This window comes from Podarcis bocagei, assembly GCF_964188305.1.
Source record: "Podarcis bocagei genome assembly, chromosome: 1".
NCBI classification, from domain to species: Eukaryota; Metazoa; Chordata; class Lepidosauria; order Squamata; family Lacertidae; genus Podarcis; species Podarcis bocagei.
In genome coordinates, this window is record NC_138125.1 from 105,616,016 (window position 1) to 105,632,093 (window position 16,078).

The window sequence follows — 16,078 nt, forward strand, 5'->3', positions numbered from 1 at the left end:
CATTTATTTATTTTATTATATTTATATGCTGCCTTTCTGTCAAGGCACCCATGGTAGTTCATAAATATTAAAATAAGGAAATGCTGCAAAATATTCTTGGGTCAGATTAGGAGCTGATGAAATAAAGTCCCTGCCCTGGGCATTTTTGCCTTCTCTTGGGGCAGATAGGTCTTAAGCAGCCCCAAGGCAACTCAGGAAACTGATAGTTGCATCAGGAGTTTATGGTTATGCAGCTGCTGGCCTGGATAAGGCATGGTAGGTCACATTTTGATAAAAGTACGTTGCCCTAAATTATTATTGAACAGAAATGGTGCTGGCTGGGACTGATGAGAGTGGTAGTCCAAAACATCTGGAAAGCACTAGGTTAGTTAAGACTGGCATAGGAATAAATGGAATAGGTTTCCTACCAGAATCCCTGGTGCAAGACCATGGCACATTACAGAATTTTGTGTTTAATGTACTTGGATGCAGTTCTGTCCAGAGGGGGGGAATTATTCTCTTTTGTTATATTTCATTTCATTCTACAATAGTAACTCTCCTCTCATGTTTTTTATTTAGGTGCAACTCCAATAGTACCTTCACGAGCAGCAACTCCAAGATCAATGAGGAATAAATCACATGAAGGAATTACCAATTCTGTGATGCCAGAATGTAAAACTCCTTTCAAATTGATGATGGGGTCCTCAAATGCCATGGGAAGGCTATATGTGCAAGAGATGACTGCAAACCAACAGCAAGAACTTCATTCTGTCTATCCCAGGCAGAGATTGGGCAGTAATGAACACGGACAGAAATCTCCATATCGTGGCGGCCATGGAGGAATGCCTAGTCCAGCTTCATCAGGATCACAAATATATGGAGATGGTTCCATCTCTCCAAGGACAGACCCTCTTGGAAGTCCAGATATTTTCACGAGGAATAATTCCAGTTTTCATGGAGCACCCAACTCTAGTCCTGTTCACATGAACAGAACTCCTCTGTCCCCACCTTCAGTAATGCTACATGGTTCTCCTGTGCAGTCATCTTGTGCAATGGCTGGAAGGACTAATATACCTCTTTCCCCAACCCTGACCACAAAAAGTCCAGTAATGAAAAAACCCATGTGTAATTTTTCAGCTAGTATGGAAATGCCACGAGCAATGTTTCACCACAAACCACCTCAAGGCCCTCCTCCACCTCCTCCTCCACCACCACCACCTTCCTGTGCTCTTCAGAAAAAGCCATTAACTTCGGAGAAGGATCCGCTTGGCATTCTTGACCCTATTCCTAGCAAACCGGTGAATCAGAATCCTGTTATCATTAATCCAAGTACTTATCACTCAAATGTTCACTCTCAGGTACCTGTGATGAATGTAAGCATGCCTCCAGCCGTCGTCCCTCTGCCAAGTAATCTCCCTTTGCCAACTGTAAAGCCTGGTCACACAAACCATGGGAGTCATGTGCAAAGAGTTCAGCATGCTGCTTCAACCTCCCTCTCACCCTCCCCAGTAACATCACCGGTTCATATGATGGGATCTGGAATTGGAAGGATTGAGGCTTCGCCCCAAAGATCACGCTCATCTTCCACATCATCTGATCATGGAAATTTCATGATGCCTCCAGTAGGACCACAGTCATCTTGTAGTAATATTAAAGTTCCTCCTCGATCACCAAGGTCAACAATAGGGTCTCCTAGGCCATCCATGCCATCAAGTCCTTCCACAAAGACTGATGGACTCCATCAGTATAAGGATATCCCTAACCCATTGATTGCTGGAATGAGTAATGTATTGAATCCTCCAAACAATGCAGTTTTTCCATCTGCATCTGCTGGAAGTGGGCCCATGAAAAGTCAGCCTGTCTTGCTGGGAATGCCTTTAAATCAGATCTTGAACCAGCACAATGCTGCCTCCTTTCCAGCTAGTAGTTTACTCTCAGCAGCAGCCAAAGCACAGCTAGCAAATCAAAATAAACTTGCTGGTAACAATAGCAACAGCAGTAGCAATTCTGGAACTGTTGCCAGTGGTGGCAACAATGATGGACATAGCACTTTAAATACCATGTTTCCTCCTACTGCTAACATGCTTCTACCATCAAGTGAAGGGCAAAGTGGTCGAGCAGCACTACGAGATAAGCTTATGTCTCAACAAAAAGACCCTTTGAGGAAAAGAAAACCACCAAACACTACCGTGTTGAATTTGCTTAGGCAGTCTCAGTTGGATAGTTCTGGAGTTCCTAAATCTGGGCCTGACTTGATAAGAAAACAGAATCAAGGTTCATTTCCCATTACGTCTATGTCCCAGTTACTTCAATCCATGAGCTGTCAAAGTTCTCATATGAGCAGCAATAGTACTTCTGGTTGTGGAAGCTCAAATACTGTTTTGCCTTGCTCTGCTAACCAGCTGCATTTTACAGACACTAATATGAACTCTGGCACTATTCATAATTCACTGGCACAAGATTTACCTTTAAGAGGAGAAAGTATGCACTGCCAGAATTCAAACACTAACTTTGGCCATGGTACTAGTCCTGGCCCAAACAACCATCTTGCAGGCCTAATAAATCAGATGCAAGCTAGTGGAAATTGTGGGGTGCTCAGTCAACCTGGAATGACTTTAGGAAACTCACTACATCTGAACCCAACTCAGCCACGAATCCAAGCACCCTCCAATCAAGTGATACCAAACAGCATTGTGAGCAGTTGCAGTCGAACAAGTCCTGAAGCAGGTATGTTTTCTTTAAAAGCTGGTAAAATTCTAAAATCTAAAAATTTTGAATGATGGTTTCCGTGTCTTTACGTATATATTTCATGGGGCACCTTCAAGAGAAAGAAATGGAAAGTTTCTATTTTGAGATGCAATTTATTTATTTATTCATGCTTCTACCAACCTTTTCCCCAATGAAAGCAAGAACAGCATCTTATAGCTTGGTTATAGATACTGTTTCCTTTTAAAAGTCTTTGGACATTGCTAGATATGGCTGGTTTTTCTCGTATAGTTATGTATTTTATAGTGATAGATAGATGGTTCAGAAGGTCAAGGATGTTAAGATAATTGGCTAACACAACGGCCCACTTTGCATATAACTTTAAGCCAAAGCAAAATAGGTGGGCTCCCACAGAGGAGGCAAACCATAAGCCATAACGTAAGGTTATGGCTTATGGTTTGCAGCTCATGATTTGGAAGAGCTGAACCATGAGTCCAGGTTTGGAACCAGGTGTGCAGAAAAATATTGGTTAGGAGAGAGGAGATGACGCCTGATAGACTGAACATGCTCAGAGGCCTCCTACATCACTTGAATAGTATTTGCCTGATCCAACCCATAGCAGTTTTAATAGCCTGAGGAAGGGGAGAAGGATCAGAGAGGGGAAGAGATCTGTATCCCTTTAAAAAAGGATTATGGAGATAATTTGGAGGGAAATTATGAAAAAGTGTATCTTCAGACCCCGAAACTGCACTGCAGAGTGTGTTCTAGACTAGAGTAATGAGCGTTGGGATTAAGAAGAACGTGCTGGATCATCTAGCCCAGCCCAACATCCTCTTTTCAGAGTGGCCAACCAGATGGCTATGAGAAGCACACAAGCTATGATTCTCAGCTGCTGATATTCAGAGTCACACTACCTCTAAAAGTGGTGGTAGGACATAGCCATTAGGGTTACACCACAGTGTTTGGTTACAGGTCCACACTTCTTGTTTCCTATTTGCCAACCACCAAAAATATCAGCTACATTTAGCATATAGCAGCCTTATTTTAAATGCTGGATTTTATTCAATGCAAGCTTCTTAAATACACCAAACAGTTTTGTGTGCTAAGTTGAGTCTTTTATTGTGGATTGGAATAGGCACCTGTATCTAGACCTACTAGAACCTCTGCACTGGTAGAACTGGTTCAGATCAATGAATTTGATGAATTTAAATTGTTATTAAAGTTTAGGTTTGATAAGCCTATTTGAATAATTTATTTGGGGGGTGTAAATCATTTTATTTTATTTTTGTCTATGGCTTTAAAAATTCTGGAAACTTTACTAATGCCCAAACAAAGCTCTAGAAATCACATTTATAACAACCCATAATGAGAAATTCTGTATTTTCTCTTTTTGGCGAAGCCAGCAGGTTGCATCACAGTGTCTTATCTACAAATAAGCACACTTTTTGTTAGCCTCTTTGCATACTATTTTTGATTTCATAATAGGATTTTTGAGCAAGATGCTTCTGACAAGTGTGTCTAAACTAATCTTTGGAAGGATACTTATCTATATTTTCCCCTTTTCAGATCAGTAGTTGAAAAATAAAATAGCTCAGGCCAGGAAATGGAAGTTCTTTTTCTAATATATTCTACACACATTTTGTTTGTTTTGGCCTGTCATCTGGAAAGCTAAAACCAAGTTATATAAATAGTAGTTGTGTTTAATACTGAAGCACTGAAGTGCAGTTTGATAACATTGTGCAGGCTAGTTTGTAGATCAGGAGGGGGTTGCATTGGACCCTAAATTATGTAATCTCCGCAGGCACTAGTTTCTAGAGGCATGTTACCCATAGGCTTGTTACTATTGACTCGCAAAATTCCATGATTATGAAAAACTACTAAAGCTTTAATATCAGCCATATGAGTTTCAGAGTCTAAAAGGGTTTTGCTGAAGAATCCAGAAACTGTAGTCTGAAGAAACCTTATATACACACATCTAAGAACTAGAATCACCTAAAATAAAGTGTGGTACTAAATGAAGTTCATTCACTTCTGCAATACCTTTTGTTTTTGATCATGAGATGAAGCTAATTTCATGGGGAGGCAGGGCTTCTGACTTATAAAACCCTATTGTTTATATTATAAATACAACTGATCTATAAAGGAGAACTGAAGACAGCATTCTGCCAGAGGTACAGCTGGCTGCACACATCAAAGGAATTTATGAATCAGCTCTGTGTCAAAGACCTTCAAATCATCATCACTTAAAGTGGACAGATGTGTTCTCTTCTGTGCCAGATTCTGGGCACTGGGTTATTACTTCTAGAGGCTCCTTATTGTTGGGTATGCAGTGGTTTGTATAAATTGCCTAACTACAATAAAAAAAAATCCTTCCAGTAGCACCTTAAAGACCAACTAAGTTAGTTCTTGGTATGAGCTTTCGTGTGCATGCACACTTCTTCAGATACCTAACTACAGTTATTAAAAAATAACTGTTGCCTAACTACAGTTATTAAAAAAATAAAAATCCAGTGATGCTCTCCACTGATAGAAGGCTCTTTGATCCAGCAGGCTTCATTAAGCTGAAAGGAACAGGTGAATTTTGTAAATTGCCCCTTGCTCCTGCAGTCCCCCACGCTACCTACCACATGAGGCCCCCATTCCACGTGAGCGGATTTATGGGGGGGGGACTGCGAAGGAAAGTGGGGCAGCGAAATTGCCTCACCCCATTTTGCTAACTGAAGTTTCCACTGGATCAAAAGAGCCATCAGCAGAGATACACAACTGGTACTACGAAAACCTATAATACCAACAGAAGTGAAAGATGACATAAGTGCATAAAATGCAGCAGTCATATGCAGTGGTACCCCGCAAGACGAACGCCTCGGAAGACGAAAAACTCGCTAGACGAAGGAGTTTTTCGTTTTCTTAGCCGCTTCGCAAGACGCATTTCCCTATGGGCTTGCTTCGCAAAACGAAGCTTGCCCCGCAAGCTCCGGGGATAGCGGGGAAGCACAGCGCATCTTCCCCGCTGTCCCCGGACCTCTTTTGAAGCAAGGGGCGGCGGGGAGAAGATCGCTTCTCCCTGTTGCCAGCCCCGCAATCTCCGGGGACAGAGGGGAAGGCGCGCACGCCTTCCTCTCTCTCCCCGGACCCCTTTTGAACCAAGGGGCGGCAATGGGGAGAAGCGATCTTCTCCCCTCCGCCCCTTGATTCAAAAGAGGGGACAGAGAGGAAGGCACGCGGCACTTCCCCTCTGTCCCCGGACGGTCTCCATAGGAACGCATTGATTGATTTTCAATGCATTCCTATGGGAAACTGTGCTTCGCAAGACGAAAAACTCGCAGGAAGAAAAAACTTGCAGAATGAATTAATTTCGTCTTGCGAGGCACCAATGTATGTCTGGCACTGGAAGAAACCAGAGTGAAACACTCTTACAGTGAAATGCAGATGGGAAGAACTGTCTATAATTGTGACGCTACTGACATAATCTGGTTCGTATCATTAGATAGAAAAGTTAAACCTGATTGCCTTACAATTGCCCAACAAGTTCTTCCTTGCTCGTGGGTGATGCCTGAATGATTCTGCATCCTCACCAGTGTAACATCTGATAAGGAATATATGAGCACAATTTGTTAATTACTATTAATTCAGTTTGCATACTGCCCTTCATCTGTAGATCTCGAGGCGCTTCACAATATAAAAATGCAAGATAAAATCACAAAATATATAATAAAAACAAGAACAGAAATCCCACAAACCTATAAACTCGCCTCCCACAAAGGGTATAGGATTTTAATTAGCCAAAGGCCCAGTTGACAAGGAACATTTTTGCCTGGTGCCTAAAGGTATGTAATGGAAGACACCAGCCTCCTTGAAGAGAAAATTTTGCAAATGTATGGATGGGCATAGCTGTAGCACCACTTACATTGTAAGCATACGAGAAGAGTTAAAATATTTGCACTCTTCCCACCATGCACACTGAGAGCCCATTGCAGAAAGAATGAGAAACAGCCCATAGTTGCCCTTGAAGAGGTACAGAGGTAAATCCATAATCTTTAAAAAGAATTAAAGAAAGCTACCTAGCTGTCATATTAGGAAGAACATTTCAGTTTGGGGGAGTGCAATAAAGTGGTGTCGAACTTCTTCCTTTTTTTGACTAGGAAATGCAAGCATTTAAGCCATAAAAGGTTAATGGCAAGAGGAAACTAAACCTAAAACAAAAAAGGAGGAGAATCGGGTGTGAGAAGACCGTTACTGCACCACTTCTTGACTAAGCCCTGTAGGCAAATGTTTTGAGGATTTCTGGCTGGAGATAGTGAGAGTTAGCAAAAACTATTGGTGAATTCTGGTGATTCCAGGGAACCATCATATCTGACTCTTGACAGGCGACACATAAATAAGGTGGCAAATTGTCATATGGGAGTTGAGAAAAGCAATTCAAAAAAACCAACAGCTATTAGTAATCAAAAGCCCTCATAATGATAAATTGTAAGTTGGTACTTTACCAAGAATTTAAAAGCAAAAAGCAGCATCTTCTTGGTGTATTTTGAGCGGGATAACCTTTGCTGAAAGGTAAGGACAGGGGGCTGACCAGTAGCGGAGAGGAGACTGTGGTGTCACACAGTACCTTGTGTGAAGGTGACACTTGAAAACTGAACAGTGACATAAAACATGTTTTAAATGTTAACTACATGAAATTTATAGTAATCTAAGCTATGCTGACTCGAAAAGAAAGGTCTTTTATAGTGTGTGTGTGTGTGTGTGTGTGTGTGTGTGTGTGTGTGAGAGAGAGAGAGAGAGAGAGAGAGAGAGAGAGAGAGAGAGAGAGAGATTATGTGGTTAGGAACACAGAGTCTGCCTTCCACAGAACTGGATCTTTCCAGGTCCATCTAGCATAGAATTGTCTACACTGAATGGCAGCAGTTCTCCAGAGTTTCAGACCAGGGACATTCCCAGCCCTATGTGCACATGCTTGGAACTGAATCTGGGACCTTCTGCATGTAAAACAGATGTCCTAGCACCTCATCCATGTTGAGACAGCATACCAAGAGAAGATAGCTTTACTAGGGCTGCTGTACGCCTGGAATTTCCTGGACATTGCTGGGATTCGTCCATCAAAAATGACGTCCAGACAGTATTTTTGAAAAGCATCCAAAATGTCTGTGAAAACCTGGATGTATGGCAGCCCATATCAGAAATGTTTATTTTTTTGGCGATTTTGCCGAAAAAAGGGGGGGGAGCTCAACAACTTTGCCCCCTCCCCCGAAAAAGCTGAACCCAGCACAGGGAAATAAATCAAAACAGACATGATTGCAGGATTCTAAGGTGTTGTTAGAAATTGCTCTTGGCCAGTATTTACAGAACAGAAGGTAAACATTTTCAACTTTGTAGAAATGCTTTTAAAATGTAATTTTAGCTTTTATATTGTAATGACATTAAGTTTTGCAAAGAACCCAGTCCTATATTCCTGCATCAGCATTCACTTTTTAATTTATTGTGGCATATAGAAATATGATGGGTATTTAATTGGCAATAACTCATAAATATTTATTTCAGTACAACTAGGCTACTTATTTTTATCTTGCTCTTTAATATGTTGAAATAAAATTAAACACCTCAGAACTTTAGGTAGCATTAATGACTCGAAGCTTCTCAACTTTTTTAAAAATAGGAAAACTTGAGAAATCAAGCATATAGTTAATGTCTGTCATATGCATATAGAATATTTGTATATGAAAGGAGCTTGAGTTTCTTGAATGAGGTTTTTATTATGAATTTATTCCATATAGTACATCCTTTTCACATTGCCTGTCAAAAACAACCTTTTGCCAAATATTTCACCCATCTTTTATTTTCAAACAATTATTCACAATAGAGCTGTGCATGGACTGTGTTATGCGGCTGATTTGTATTTTATATATATACATTTTTTCAGTCTTTCAAAAATTTACAGACATACAAATTACAAAAACACAAATCACATACATTTCTAATACACATATATTTGACTTCCGTTCCCCCTTTTTGTGGTTCCTTTTTAATTTTCATACTGCATTTTCTACATTACTCCATCTTTAAGTTATTCTTTAGCTTTTCTTAATATATTTAGCTGCTTGATTTACATTAAACCTGCTAATGATCTTATTTGCATACATGAGTTTTTCAAATATTTCACAGTCTTTAATAATAAAAAAATTATCTTCCTGTAAATCCAGAGCAGACCAGATTTGGACACAATAAGCTCTGGACTGAAGTCGAGGGGGAGGAAACAAATCTTCAGAAATACCATATACTTGAACTGGGAACCAAAATGGCCATATCTTTATTGTTTGTTTGCTAGTTTCACATAAAGCAATAAAATATGCAGACATGCTAGCCACTACAAGGGGGCTTAACCCTGCCAAATTACTGGCAAACAGCTCAAAAGGGTTTTAATGCTAGGCACGTTTTAAGTTCGCTTTTTCAAGAAAGTTTTTTTTTAAAAAAAGATTTTACTGATGTATATAATATTGCATTGTTTGTGTCTTGCTTGTACATAGGTAGTGTACAGTGTACTGGACTGTGTACAATGTACCCACAACACACATATACACAATACAATGTATTGATAAAGACAGACACAGAAAACCTAGCATTCTATAAATAAAACTTATGTAAGAGCTAGAACCAGTTTGGGGGGAGGGGCAGGAATATTAAAACACAAGGCAACAGACTTTCTTTTTTAAAAAAGGATGGGACTAGGATTAATTGGGAAAGGATAGGAAAAGTGTAAGTCTGAATAGGGTGCTGTGAAGGAAACAAAACTCAGAAGACAGATCTTATAAAATAGTTATGCATTCTAAGACTTCACTCTGCCTCCTCCCAAGAATTTTGATTGGGGAGTGCTGGGTGGGGTAAGATTGCAGCTCCCCTCTCCCTATCCTGCCGTTTTTGTTTTATGGTGATGTAATCATTGCAACAGTTTAGAGACGGTCTGCCTGGATTTCTGAGGGACTGTTTTGCACTACAAATAATGAATGGCACTATTTAGCAGGAAGAAACTCCAATGAAAATCCTCGTTATTACATATTTTACCTGGTTTTTGTATATATTTTAAAATTTTAAATATGGATGTTTTATGATAGCCTATATTTGTAATTCCTAATAAAGGTTTGGCGGAGGAAAAGCACTACAGATCAGTACAAATCAATCCAGGAAGACATAACCTACTGTAGTGATTGGAGACTTCCTCGACCCAATCTGGATCAGGGTGCAGATCAGTTCAGAACTGAATCTGGTGCATGGCTCTAATTTGCAATAACCTGCACAGCCAAACATATCTTAAAGATATAGCTCTTCCTGGAGGAATATATCTCCTCCCCCCATGAGTTCCTGAATTTTTTTGTGGGGGAGGGGAATCCCCTGGCATTGGAGTCTCACTAAGGGAAGAGGAACAGTAGTCTGGATATTTAGAAGTCATTCCCTTTGGGCCAAGTGATCAACTTGATAACTTCCTCAATACAGAAAGGCTTCCTCATAAAGCTGTTTCCTGCCCCAGAGAAGACAGAGAAATATTTTTGCACTACTGAAACTTAAAAACAACAACAACACAGAACTCAGAGTATTGTTCTGATCCCATCCCACCAAACTCCCACTCTAGTGAAGTGCTCCAAGAACTCTTGGCAGAGTTGACTTATGCAAGTATCACAAGAAACCACCCAGCGCATTTTACGTTTGCATTCTAGTGATGGGCCAGCTCTTGGCCCTTAACACAGCCTGGGACAGGTTAACTAAATTGAAGCTGTTAAGGAGTATTATACCTCACCATATAATGGATTTGGATGGGGTGGGGATTCAGCTTCAAGGTCTTGCAACCCTAATTATTCCTTTGTACTTGCAATGAGGGGTAGCAAGTACCAGGCAACTTCCTTTTTCCCTTTTATTTTCCCAACCCTCCCAAGCTGAGGGTTGTGCCTGCATTTCTCTCTACTGTCAGCACTCTTGTGAATAGCATGGATGCACAACCGCTGTACTCCCATCAATTTTTTAGAAAGGTTTCACAGCATATTGTGGGAGTCCATCACCTCTTGAATATGCAGGAACATACTCCAAATGGCTCTGAGACCTTGTTCTGTTATCTAGCACATCCACGTGCAGGATACTGGCTTTTCTTATAAGGGTAATGATATAATTAAACTGTAGTAGTTTTAGTTAACTTTTGGTTACACATTGGTATCATGTTCAGTCAATGACTCTTGTGATTGCAGTCAATTAGAAACTTCTTAAGTGAAACAGAATACACTATTTTGTTCCCTAGAAAAAACGTTTCATGTTCCCTTTCATCAAAAGGCAATTGTTTTTGTAATTCTGGTATATCTTGTCAGAGCAGTTGTCAGATATTCTGCTCAGGAGACTTGGTTCCTATCAATACTGCACTACAAATGTGCATTAAACTCATACTTTTATACCTTTAGGCCTGTCTATCCCAAAGTCTCTTGTGGACTTCAGTTTTTTGAGGATTTCTTAAATATTGTATCAGAAATCCCCAGGCCCTCTCAAGGAACTTTAGTTTCCTGGTTTCACTGGGAAGAAGAGTTCCTAGCTGCCAAAATGCAGTGCTAATCACTGAAGAGTTTTTTGGCTGTGAAAATAGAACAACTGCTGCAAAGTAACACCTATGCCTTAATGTTCCTTCAGTGGAAGGATATCTGCTTCCACAACAGAGCAGCTTCTCCCGCACATCTTTTCTAGGGGCTTCCCCAATCCTATGGAAAAGATTTGGACTGGGCGCAGGGTGAAGTCCTGTTGTGCAAGATAATGGGTTAGCTGGGTTAGGATAGGTTAGGAACCATAATTCCATTACCAGGTTTAGGGATGACCAAAAAGGATACCATGACTGATGTGATTGAAACATATTCAGAAATCCAACAATATGTATTTCTCCTACCTACCAGGGTGCCTAACACCATGTCTGTGTCAGAATGGAGCCTGGGGCAGATTTAAATGGGTATGAATAATCCATTTCATCCAAGAACCCAGGAAAATTAGTCACCACCATGCACACAAAACTACTTTGCCCAGAGATTGAACATTTTAGACTGCTTGGTCTAAAGCGTGCAGTGAAATCCAGAGAGGGCTGTTTCTTCAGCCAGAACCACCTTAAGACTGGATGAGACTACACCTTCCTCTATGGAGGCATTGACTGTTCGTTGACTTACTTGGCCAAGCCTCCTCTGGCTGCCTTAATGAATGGCGGTGCCTTAACTGCAGCGCTTAAAGCACCATGGAGCCTAGACTAAACTTCCATGATGGCAAAACATTTTCTGCCTTACCACCATGGTATGCATACAAGTATTATAGATCCTATGGATGGATGTGCATGTTTGCTTGCTTTCTGAGATCCAGCTGCCCAACCCTTTCCAGATTCTCTTCCAAGGTAGGCCCACAAATGTGCTTTGCAGGAGTCCAATAATAACATGAATAGTCTCATAATATTTTACATGCCATTTGCATTGCTTTATTGGATTGAGAGAACTAGAAGAACTTTTATTTTCAGAATCCTGGTTTTATTAATCAAAATACAAAAATATTGAAAAACAAAGTATGAAAAATTCTGTTTCACACGGAAACTAAAACAGTGCCTATATAACGCATATGTGTCTGCCAACAGCATTCTGTAAATAAGACCTAAGGCGTTTTTGCAATTTTTGCATAAAGTGTGAAGAGCTTTACAGCTGAGTTTAAATGGTAGCTGTGAGGCTTACTTGACAGTCTTGACCAAGTGATTACTTCTCAGTCTCGCCACCCTCAGTTTCGGTGGAAATAAAATGGGTAAAAGACCATTTACCCTGCCTTGATCTTATTGGAGGAAGGATAGGATATAAATGTGACAAAGGTTTATAATAGTTTCTGTACTGTGCAGAACTTACAACAATATGTAAATAGTGGGACTTTCAGAATGCTCTGTCAGTGAGCTTTAGATTTAGCTTCTCTTCTGCCTAGTCTTTTTCTTCTCACATTCTCAAGAGCTGTGCTTTTGCATACATGCATATTTTATCTGTATATTTCCCATTATGTTTTTGATATGTAAAGCCACATGGTGGCAGTCTTGAGAATGGAATTTGTTTGTTCTGATTGCTAATCTGTCTTCCTTAACTTTCTACAATCTTATTATTAGAATTTAAGCCTACCTCATACTCTGACACTGTACTTGGTTTTTGCCCAAGAACAAAAACAACAATAACCCCCCCACACACACACACACGAAACCACAAATAAATAAATGGTCTTGCTGAGGCTGAGTTTTTAAGTAATGTATTAATGCAAAATATTTCTTATATAATCTTTCTCATATATTTCCCATTATAGTGTTTGAAATAATTAATTACAAGTTCTATTTTGTATTTTAAAAACCCAGGTGGCTTGAATATGAGCTTCCTTTAAAATGGTCCAGGATGCCCTATGCAGTGGTTCTCTTTTGAAGGACAGAGAGTAGCCCTGCGGTAGTCTTGTTTATGCTAGGAGATGGCCCAAGGCTATCTCAGTAGTAGACTTGAAGTTGCAGAATATGTTCTACAGTGCATCACCCTGGTGACTTGTAGAAAAATATGGAAGCACTTGTTTTTATTTATGTATTCAGTTGACATACTACCTAAAGTGTTCTGAAAGTGTTTGACAATAACATAAGTATTAAATTGCATTGTGCAGCATTCATTCAGTGTAACAAATAAAATCTGAAGAAAAGCCAGCTTTCTGTTTCCACACATTTGTTGTTTTCAGGTAGTTTAATACCGCTTTGAATACTTGTAACATGATTTAGTACTTTTACTGGTTTTTTAATTATCTGTTTTGTGAGTCACTGTCAATAAGGCAGGAGATCTATTAATAACTATTCCTTGTCTGAGTGTTGCAAACTCCAGCTGATATTTATGACCAGTTCTTCATTATAGCATTTATCTTTCAATGCGCGTTACTTTTTTCTTTCTTTCTCGTTTGCAGGAAGGACAGGACCACCATCATCCACAGCTATAGCTGGCACCAGTCAACCTGCCATCACCAAGACCACATCCGTTCTTCAAGATGGTGTCATCGTCACAACTGCAGCTGGAAACCCACTACATAGCCAGCTCCCCCTTGGGAATGACTTTCCTTTTGTTGGTCATGAACATGCTCTGCATTTTCCACAGAACAGCACTTCAAACAACAACCTTCCGCACTCTTTGAATCCAAACCTCTTTAGTTCACTACCTATCTCTTTGCCAGTGAATCAGCAGCACCTCCTAAACCAGAATCTATTAAATATACTGCAGCCTTCAGCAGGAGAAGGCAAGTCTGAGGTCACCCTCAATCCTTTAGGTATTCTCAACCCAAATGTAAATGCTGCTTTAGCTTTGCTCTCCGGTGATGTGGATGGGCAGGTGCTGCAACCTGTTCATTTCCAGCTGCTAGCAGCTCTTCTACAGAACCAAGCCCAAACAGCTGCCATGTTCCCCTTAGCACCTTTCAATCTGTCCATCTCAGATCTGTTACAGCAACAGCAACACAATCCTGTACCCTCAGTAACACAGATGACAGCCCCACCACCAGATCACTTGCTTAGCAGTCAGTCAGATACCAACAGAGCTGATACCCTGTTAACCAGTTCCCTGGGAAACCCTTTCCCAAGCTTTTCAGGCACAGACACTACTTCAAACCCCCTGCTCCTTCCAGCTGTCACTGGGGCCTCAGGATTCATGCCCTTGAATCCCCAGCTGCTGGGTGGTGTTCTGAACTCTACATCGGGCAACCCTGCTAATCATCCAGAGGTTTCCATAGCAACCTCCTCCCAGGCTACCACTACCACAGCCACTACATCATCAGCAGTGGCAGCACTGTCTGTCTCAACACTTGGTGGGACAGCAGTGGTGTCAATGGCAGAAACATTGCTGAGCATATCTAATAATGCTGGGAGTACATCTGGTTCAGCTAAACTCAACAGTAACTCTGTGGTGCCACAGCTACTTAACCCTCTACTGGGGACAGGTCTACTTGGTAAGTTAAATATTTTCACAGATTTTAAAAAAGGAAAAAAAATGGTGGTGGGTGGGAACTTCTTTTTTCAACCTTTTTTTCAAAACTCCATTTCATTGCACTTTTTCCCTAAAACGTTTATGCTATGTTAACTTGCTTAACCATTCCAGTGAAAGACTGCAAATATAATTGACAGACATTTTTAAACAGTATTTTTAAAACCCTATTATTTAGAAAGTATGATGCCATCAAAATTCAACCAACCAATTGGAATGGCTTTTACTTTTTTCAAATCTCATAGATGCATCTTTGGGATGCAGCATTTTTTTAATAGATAAAGATATAGATACAGATATATTCAAGGCATCACAGGGTTAGTATGAGTAGCTGTGCAATAGATAAGCTTCCAAGTCCATCTGAATTAAAAATTAATCATCATCAATGTGTCCAATCCCTAGATTATGATGACACAGTATATATAAAGCACTCAGAGTACAGTCTTCCACAGGTTCAAGGCAATAAGCTGCCCTTCTAGCACTCTACACTTAAGTTCCCATGCTTCTTGGATTCTCATTTTTTGGTAAGAAACCAATGGTTTCTAAACAACTTGACAAACATCAATAGAAAGTTTAATTCCAGTTCACATGTTTAAATCTAAGAGAGTAATATCCTAGATTTTCACATGAGGATTTTCACATTTATTGGGAAGTCCTTCATTGGAACACGACTGTACAACAGTGATATAAATGTGTGAATTGGGCCTGAGAGTCTGCCAAATTCTTGTGCTTCCTTTATGAATATCCCTACCTGGTTGTGTGTGTGTGTATGTTTAGTGAATTGCTGCTAATAAAACATAGATAGAAGTATTATGTGCAAGCATTTTTCTGATAAATACAGACCTAACTTGCTAAGAACTTGCGATAAAATTTGTATTCTGTGCCAGCTTTGTTGCTTATTCATAATACTTGTGCATTTTGTGCCAAATTGCTTGTGTCTTCTAAGTGTATGCTCTAGCATTACATAGGTGCCTGTAAAATAGGCTGGTGTGCAAAGGATTGTGCGCAGAGCTTCCATACACCTACCAGGTTTTCTCATGTCCACGTAGTCCTCTATTTCTGTTGTATTGTAGCTTTTGATGCAACATAAAGTAGTGTGGTCAGAGAAGGAAATGGAGCAAGCCTCATGCAAAGGTACATGTGTATGGGGGCCTTTTGGATCCCATTCATAAAAATTAACCTCGCTTGCATCAACTAAGTATTATGAGATTCTAGCTTCTAGTTTTCCTTAGCTGGTTACTGCTTTAAAAAAAAGAAGTGTAAAAGTTTCATTCATTTGCAAAGGTCTTGTAAAAAATAAGTCCCTTAAATGTAAACAGTCTCTATAATTTGTGCCGTTATTGGTTTACAAGGTTTTATTACAGTAT

The 16,078-nt window shown here is 40.1% G+C and overlaps 2 protein-coding genes across 7 annotated transcripts in view; both read left to right on the forward strand.

Annotated features, from left to right (window-relative positions):
* KIF5C (kinesin family member 5C) overlaps positions 1-16,078 on the forward strand; it is a 326,400-nt gene that overhangs the window by 135,089 nt on the left and 175,233 nt on the right. The gene's annotated exons all lie outside the window — the stretch shown is intronic.
* MBD5 (methyl-CpG binding domain protein 5) overlaps positions 1-16,078 on the forward strand; it is a 111,510-nt gene that overhangs the window by 77,800 nt on the left and 17,632 nt on the right. For 5 of the 6 annotated variants that reach the window (XM_081167554.1, XM_081167553.1, XM_081167552.1 and 2 more), the window contains 2 exons: positions 559-2,706; positions 13,645-14,676. In XM_081167554.1, coding sequence (XP_081023680.1) covers positions 559-2,706; positions 13,645-14,676 — 3,180 coding nt within the window. The remainder of the gene's footprint in view (positions 1-558; positions 2,707-13,644; positions 14,677-16,078) is intronic. The other variant, XM_081167557.1, reaches the window with a different exon arrangement.